Genomic DNA, 8345 nt, shown 5'->3' with positions numbered 1-8345 from the left:
GTATGCTGATCTTTTGCTATTCATTTTCATTGATATGCTGATTTCAATCAACCATGATCCTCTGGTTATCATTTGTTCATCATCTTTACCTAGAAATATGAATTGATTTCAAAGCTCAAGAAATCAAACAAAAAAAATGATGTGTACAGTTTGGGTGTGATTGTGTTGATCTTCGTGACCTACTTTCACAACAAAGAGAAACTAACGAAATAGGGAAAGGATTTTAACAGACCTAATCGGACTTGGAGTGTCGGATTCTAACCACCACTCATTTATTCCTTATCTTGTTGATCGGGTGTAACCGCTAGTTGAAAGATGTTGTACAACACCCAAGCGATGACTGGAACTTCAGAAAGCTCATTCACATAGGTGCTCAATCGAACTGATTAGGGAAGAATAAGATCGGAAGCAACAAGGGCTTCTTAAGCATTGATTTGCGAAAGAGAATGAAGGAAGGAATATCTGAGGGAAACAGGTAAGCTGCGGAAGCAACTTCAGTAAGGAAAGGTGCGAAGATGCGATGAAGAACTGAAGGAGGTGGCGAGGCTGCACCATGGTGAGCCTAATCGTGGTTTCTTTCTCGTCATCGATAACAACGATTCGGAAGGCAATCAGAGTAGCTGCAATACCAACGATTGAGGTGAAGTGTTTGGGGTTGTGCTTTTTCGACTGTAGGAGGGTTGTAGAGGTGTTGAACATCGATTACAGTCGTCGAGAGGGTTGTAGCTCCTCTTGATCTCGCCGGAAACAACTATCCCATGGCGTGTTTGTTTGTTTGATGCTCAACAGGAGATTTTGGGTTATGCTTCTTCAACAATGGTGTTTGGGAAGAATAAAAGGAGAGATAGAGAGAGGGGGGTGAGAGAGAGAGATTCTATTTTTTAATTATTAAAATAAATAAATAGGTATTATTGTTTTTTTTAAAAGGAGGATATATTATTTTCAGATGCAAAAATGGTCCCTTAGAAGTTAAAAGACAAATATACCCTTATGTGGGAGGCACATGAGGGGGTTAACAGAAAAAACTTAACGGAAGTTAAGTCGGGGGACCAATTCTACATACAAACTAGGCCAAAAAGACCATGAATCAAAAAAAGTCCACGTTTGGACTGAAACCCCAAAAAAATGCATACCACAGGGACCATTTTTGCAATTTTGTCGTTATATTATTCTTCATAGATTTGTTTTAATTTTTTGACAAAATTGCAAAAATGGTCCCTGTGGTATGCAAAATTTTGGGGTTTTAGTCCAAACCACGAGTTTTTTGGAACCATAGTCCTTTTGGAGTGGTTTCTATGTGGTTTTGGTCCCTGGACTTAACTCCCGTTAAGTTGGAACTGTTAAGCCCCCTCACGTGCCTCACACGTGAGGGTAATTACATCATTTCATGTCAGGGACCATTTTTGCATAAACGGTTTTTTGGATTAATTCCTTTTAAATACCCCCACTTGCTGCGATCTTCTTCCCCAACGTCTCTTTTCTCCTACCCTTCTTCTTCTTGAGCTCTGCTACAACAAAAATGGTGCTATGTTTTTGTGGAAAAGTTGCTGTGGTGAAAACGTCTTGGACCCCTCTGAATCCAGGAAGGAGATTTTTTGCATGCCCTATGAATGATTCCGTTTGTGGGTTTATTGGGTGGCTTGATCCCCCAATGTGTGCTAGGTCTAAAGCCATCATACCTGGTCTGCTAAGAAATTTGAATTCAGTGCAGGAACGGTGCAATGAGTTGGTTAGAGGTATGAACATGCTACAGGATCAATGCAATGGACTGATATGCAAGAACAACATTTTGGTGGCAAATGTCAGAGCATTGAAGGATGATAATTTGAAGCTGAAAATGTACATGTTTGGAAGTTGGTTTTTCTTTGTGATTGTATTCTTTTATATTTGGTTTGTGTAGGGGTATACTCTGAAGGGTGTTTTGGTCATTTTTTTGTAATTTTATGTGATCAAGTTTGTAGTGACTTATGATGATAATGATATATGTACAATTTTATGATGCAAGTGTAATGAATGTTTTACCAAAATGGTATGAATGTATAAGAATTAACATATGAATAGAAATGGTATGAATGTGTTACCAAAATATATATATTAGAACCAATTGTACATAACCAAAATGCATATTTCATTAAGATTTGTAATATAACAACCAAAGTTTCTAAACATAACAACCAAAGATTCTAAACATTACCAAAAGGGACACATTACCATACCTAAGATAACAACCAAGTTTTCATAACAACCAACCAAAAATTATCAACAAAATATTGTAAATATAACAACCAAGTTTTCATAACCAACCAAAATCACAAAAAACTCCATGCATGCATGACACATTACTTCTTGGATTGATTCCCACCTTGCCCTTTACAGGTCCTAGAGTTGTGTCCCTTGTTCTTGCATTTGCTACAAGTAACACTGATATGCTTCCTTGATAGCTTCTGCACTCCATCATTTGTTGGTTTTTGGGAACCTCCTTCTTGTGCAGCATTCACTCCATCACCTTGACTTGCCTTCTGCTTTTTGCTTAACCTTTCACCCTCACTTTGGAGGAGGGATTAGCTTTGTGGGACATTCACTTTTGGGCCACATGGATCTACCCTTAATTGGCTCCACCTTAAAAGAATAAGCCTTTTTCCATGTCTCTAGAAAATACACCTTGTGAACCCATTTGTAAATGTCAAGCTCAGCCTCTGGGTCTTTACTCATCTCATTCAGAGTTGCAATTGCATGTCTACATGGAATTCCAATTAATTCCCATTTTCTGCAAGTGCATGTTTTGTTCCTAACATCAACCACATGTTGATCCTGCAAAGCTCCTGTGACTTGATACTTGTCTCCCCCATTTCACCTAGCAATGTATTGTGAAGCAACTGTTTTTCTTGCAGTTAGGATGTCTGTTTCTGTGGGTGTTAGTGGACCTGTAGCCTTTTTCATTTCCTTCATGACATTGCATATCCTCTTCATTAGATACTCCCTTATGAATTCTAAACATCCAATGACAGGTTTATCCCTTCCTTTCTCTATCTTCCCATTAAACACTTCACACATGTTTGATATCAACACATCAGAAACTGCTCTTCCTGTGTGTAAATTACCATTAAAAAACATTTAATACAATTCACATACAAGTAAAACAGTTCACTAAGTGAAAGACATAAGGATCAAATTGGAATATATAGATTTACCTGAAAAATGACTCCTTGCCCAATGTTTAGGAGGAATTTGCTTCAACCATTCACATGCCTCCTTCTCATACTGACTAAACTCCTTCATCAAATGTTCAAACTCAGGAATGGTGGTAGCTGATGCACACCTCCATAAGTGGTCCCTGTACTCTGTTTGCCTCCATCTTTTCCTCATATTGTCATGAATATGTCTGATACAATATCTATGCTCAGCATTGGGAAAAATTTGCTCAACTGCAGTATGTAAACCCTGCAAAAATTAATTGTCAATCATTAGAATTAACTTACAACCACACTTTAAATGACCAAATGTATAAAAACTACTTCCAACTTTACCTTTTGCCTGTCACTTATGAAAGTAAAATTTGAGTTTCTTCCAAGGTCCAAGTCATCCCCAAGGTTATCTAAAAACCATTTCCAGCTTTCTGTGTGTTCAGACTCAACAATCCCATATGCTAATGGGTAAATTCCATTATTGGAATCAAGACCAACTGCTAAAAGGACTTGCCCAGGGAATGGTCCTTTCATGAAGGCACCATCAAAACCTAATAAGTCCCTAAGGCATGCCTTGAACCCTTTTTTCAGTGGACCCAAGCACACATAAATTCTTCTAAACTGCCTAGTTGGGGAATCAGGGTTAGGCTCAGAACATACATCTATTTTCACTGTGGTGTCTGGGTTGGTGGCTTGAAGTTCGAGAACATAGTCCCTCAACAGTTCATACTGCTTTGTGTAGTCACCAGTTATATGCTTTCTTGCCTTATCCTTTGCCCTGAACACCTTGTCCATACTAACACCCACTTGGTAGGTCTTTTGAAAGTGATCTTGTATGGCTCTCAAAGGTATATCTGGATTCGCCTCAACTTGATCAAAGATTTTCTTGCTGATTAAAGAAGCAGTACAAGCCCTGAGTTTCCTTGTTTGCAAACATGTGTGAGTTTGGTTTAAGGTCCTTATAAACCAGTCGGATTCAGGATTTGACCTAGATGCATGAATGTACCAACCACATGTTACTTTTTGTGTCTTTAATTCTTTACCCTTTCTTTTTGAAGTGGTAGCTTGACTACCCACTTGGCCTTTATTGGTGACAGGTACAACACCTCTACACTGTGCCCTAAGCCTTACATTGTCATTTTTTTAAAGAAAATATTCCTTCTTGATTCTAGTGCATGCAGATCAATTGCCTCCTTTAATTCTTTTTTACTATTAAATTTATCTCCAACTGAAAAAGATTGTTTATGTACTACCCCAAGACTGCACCTTTTTTCTTTTCTCAAATTCTTGATAAGAGCTCTTCTCTCTCTGTCTTGGTCAGATCCTTCATCCAAAGATTCAAATTCCTCATTGTTAATCACTTCCATATCTTCAGGTTCATTCCCATGAACAACATTTATACAAGAACCTTCCACATCACTTTCAACATTGAGAGTGAAATCTCCCATGTCCACATCCACATCATGTATATTGTTGTCAACATCCATTATGTCATCCATATGATCTTCATCTTCTATTTGTCTCTCATCTTCTTCATACTCTGGATCACTATTTTCAGATTCATCATACTCTTCAAAATTTGGATCACTTTCTTGAGATTCATCATACTCTTCAAAATTTGGATCACTTTCTTGAGATTCATCATCCTCTTCATACTCTTGATTACTGTCACACCCCAAAACCAAAAACGGCGGAAACGTTCTGGGGCGGAGGACGTCATGTATAGTATCACAACACAGTAATTGTAAATAAGCAAACAACATCATCCATTGCATTAAATATATAATTTTAATACAAGTGTGTTCTGTACAGTTATAGACACCAAAAATAATGTAACACAAAATAATATGAGATGAGTCTTGAATGCACTCCATCTTCTCAAAAGCTGGCCTCGGTACCTGTCTACTGATGACCTGAGAATACAAGTTATTTTGAAAGAGTTTATCAGCATTAAGCTGGTGAGTTCATAAGTATTTTAGTGTCAATGTTTCTTATCAAAAGCGTTTGAACCTGTCTCAATGTATGAGTTTGTAAAAATGTAATTAAATGTTTGAAAGTGTTTGTAAAAGTTTGAATCTCTCAGAAAATCCTATATTTTCTATAAAAGTAACCTTCTACCAAGGCTAAACTGTTTTGTAAACTTGTATGTTGTAAAAGTGTGTAATTTCCCAAGTATAACTATCATTTGTTAAAATATAGTTTGTACATTAATGCTTAAGTGAGGTTATCACTAAAATATGTAATGGGTAAATCATTGTAGTACTGTAGCTTTGTATAATAAGACTACTGCTGTACTAAATACTACTACCTTAAACCGGATTTATATTAAGGTATAATGTGATAAATTGCACCATGCTATCGACTGGTAACAACGACATAATGAATGGTCGTAATAAAAGAAATGACGTTTGGCACCCGCAGACCTGCAGGTCCGGCTGTAGCTAGCAGCAAGGTGTAGGATAGTCAATCCAGTATAGATCTATACGCAAACTCACGCTCCCCCTCCAAGAGAATTCTGGCTACAACTCGGGTCATGACATTTAAGGCATGCTCCGACACAGTGGATCACAATTATTACGTATTTATGTATATGTATTGTTTCTCGTTCTAGTATGATTGTATATGTACTTGTTTCTGGTATATCTGTATATGTATTGTTTCTGGTATATCTGTATATGTATTGTTTCTGGTATATCTGTATATGTATTGTTTCTGGTATATCTGTATATGTATTGTTTCTGGTATATCTGTATATGTACTTGTTTCTAGTATATCTGTATATGTATGATCCTGTGTTACCCCGATGGTAACCAACTAAATGATGTACTGATGAGTATGAATATGGAAGTACTTTTATGTCTATACATGTATATATGATATATAAGTAATATGGAAACGACCTTCGGATGGTCACCCGAAATCCCACCAGACCACATCCAAATCGAGGAAAAGGAAATAGGGCGGATGGCCTTCCTAAGCCCTTTGAACATTATTTATATATCTATACATATATGGGCATGCAATTGGATATATAAAAGCATAAATAAGTTTTCATAAAACATTTGAAGCATAAATATAATTTCAAGAGAAGATCGACTTAATGTCGATCTATAAAACATTTTGAAGGCATAAGTTGATAAAACAATTTAAGTATAAGAAGCATTTGTTTGAATCACAGTCTATAAATAAGTTTGGATAGTAAAACAGTTTGTAAAACATTTCAAAGTGAAGTAGTTTGATAAACAGTTTGAACATTGGTAAAAATCGTTGTTTTCCTAGTTATTAATCACATGTGATTAAATGCAATCACATATGATTGAAGCAATAACTTATAAGTATTTGACTTGTATCCCCCCCCCCATAAAGTGTTATAAAACATTTAAAATCATTTCAAAGGTTGATTCAAGTGGTATGAACTCACTTGTGGTGAGTCGTTTGAATTGCAGTGTCGGATACCGTGCTAGGTGGCAAACGGAGACTTGTTTACACGCACGAGCCTAGTTATCATATAATAAGCATATATATAACTAATTAGACAAATAATAACTTAAATAAATAAGTTAAGACACTTAGAAAACATTTAAACACTTTTATGAGTGTTTAAGGTTCAAATGGTTGCATCTAAGTTGCTACGGGACAAGGCAAAAGGGTTTGAAACATCAAATGGCCTTGTATAGGAGTTCACCATCCAACAAACCCCACACCTTGGAGTTTACGGCCGTAAACTCATGGGTTTATGGCCGTGAACTCCTCAAATGGTGGTTTTGGGTGTTTTGTGGTGCTATCTTGATCCTAGAACACTCCTAGCTTTGTTGGAATAACACATGAAGTAGTTTAAGGCTCTAGAACACTCCATATGGGAGTTTACGGCCTAAAGTCCATTCACCCTAGAGTTTACGGCCGTAAACTCCTATGGGGTGATGGCTTTTAATTGTTTTGAGGCTCTTAAACATCAAGGATGGCTTCCATGAATTTATCTAAGGCTAATGGGGACAAGAGGCACACCTTTGTGCCTTCACTTGGAGTTTACGGCCCAAGATATGTTCCTTGGCCGTAAACTCCTTTCAAGGAGTGGTTTTTATGTGTTCTACTCTCCATTCTAGTCCCAAGTATTCAAGGTAAATTGTCTTAAGGCCTAAGGTGTGCTTGGAATGATTTTTACCCTACAAAAAGGGGTTTACGGCCCAAGAGGGGTTCTTGGCCGTAAACTCCTACAAATCTATGATTTTGAAGGGTTTAGATGTCTTAAATAAGCATAAGCCTTTGAGGGTTAAAGTCTTTAAGCATAAGAGGAAGTTTAGGGCACATTAAGCCCTTGAAAAGGGGTTTACGGCCCAAGGAAGTTCCTTGGCCGTAAACTCCTATAACTTGTGTTTCTTGGATGATTTCTAGCCTACAAAGATCATACCCTAAGTCCTTGATAAGTTGTCTAACATGGGGATGGGTCTAGAAAGCATTAAAGTTCCATTTTGGAGTTTACTCCCCAAGAACGTTCTTGGGCGGTAAACTCCCGGATCTTGTAATCTAAGCATGTTATTGATGTTAATAAGCATCTAACAAGTATTGAAACACATTTAGTAAAGTAGACTCACAATATGGGATGAAAACCCGAAGATCCGTCAGAGAGAATATGGCTTTTCTCTATTTGGAATTGTGAATAATGAATTAATTTAATTCAGAAAACTATTTATAGTCCTGGAATATTTTGGCAGAAAATATTTTTATTCCTGATTTTGGACTGTAACATTATGAAACTTGAAATGCCCAAATTTCACAAAACCAGGAGCATCCACTCTCCTGATATCACCTAAAACATAAACCCTAATGTACACAACTTGTTCGGAAAAGTATGAAAATCACTGAAACTGAACTGGCTTCTATTGAATAGATAATGTTCGTACAATGGAAATTTCGGGTTGTCACAATTACCCTCTTCAGATTCTCCATCCCCTTCATACTCTGCATTATCATCATCACTCCCAATCAAATTTTCCATAAGGTTATCAAATAACTCATTCAATTGTTCATCATCATTATTAACAGGGGGGTGTTGTAGCCTTCTTCATCAAAAGTTGATGCCTCTTGAACAACATTTGCAGCCTCCCTAACACCATCCATATCATCAATATGAACACAAGTTGCTGCCTCCTGAACATTAGT

At 37.1% G+C, this 8345-nt stretch overlaps 1 protein-coding gene across 1 annotated transcript; it reads right to left on the bottom strand.

Moving 5' to 3' along the window:
- Positions 1 to 2544: 2544 nt before the first annotated feature.
- Positions 2545 to 4553, bottom strand: LOC145098455 (uncharacterized). The gene is made up of 4 exons (XM_079036092.1): positions 3528 to 4553; positions 3192 to 3441; positions 2855 to 3086; positions 2545 to 2767 (listed from the first exon to the last, which is right to left on the bottom strand). The coding sequence occupies exons 1-4, from the start codon at positions 3978 to 3980 to the stop codon at positions 2545 to 2547; spliced, it is 1158 nt and encodes a 385-aa protein (XP_078892218.1). The 5' UTR covers positions 3981 to 4553.
- Positions 4554 to 8345: the final 3792 nt, after the last annotated feature.

This window comes from Lactuca serriola, chromosome 4 (genome assembly GCF_051521515.1).
Source record: "Lactuca serriola cultivar US96UC23 chromosome 4, Lser_US96UC23_V15, whole genome shotgun sequence".
Classification (NCBI taxonomy): domain Eukaryota; kingdom Viridiplantae; phylum Streptophyta; class Magnoliopsida; order Asterales; family Asteraceae; genus Lactuca; species Lactuca serriola.
This window is presented reverse-complemented; position numbering and strand designations above follow the sequence as displayed.

Coding starts and splice junctions, on each gene's coding strand:
- LOC145098455 (XM_079036092.1), bottom strand. CDS start 3,980: ATGGACAAGGTGTTCAGGGCAAAGGATAAGGCAAGAAAGCATATAACT. Junction 3,442..3,527: donor TCATAAGTGACAGGCAAAAG/GTAAAGTTGGAA, acceptor TAATTTTTGCAG/GGTTTACATACTGCAGTTGA. Junction 2,768..2,854: donor GCTTCACAATACATTGCTAG/GTGAAATGGGGG, acceptor ATGCACTTGCAG/AAAATGGGAATTAATTGGAA.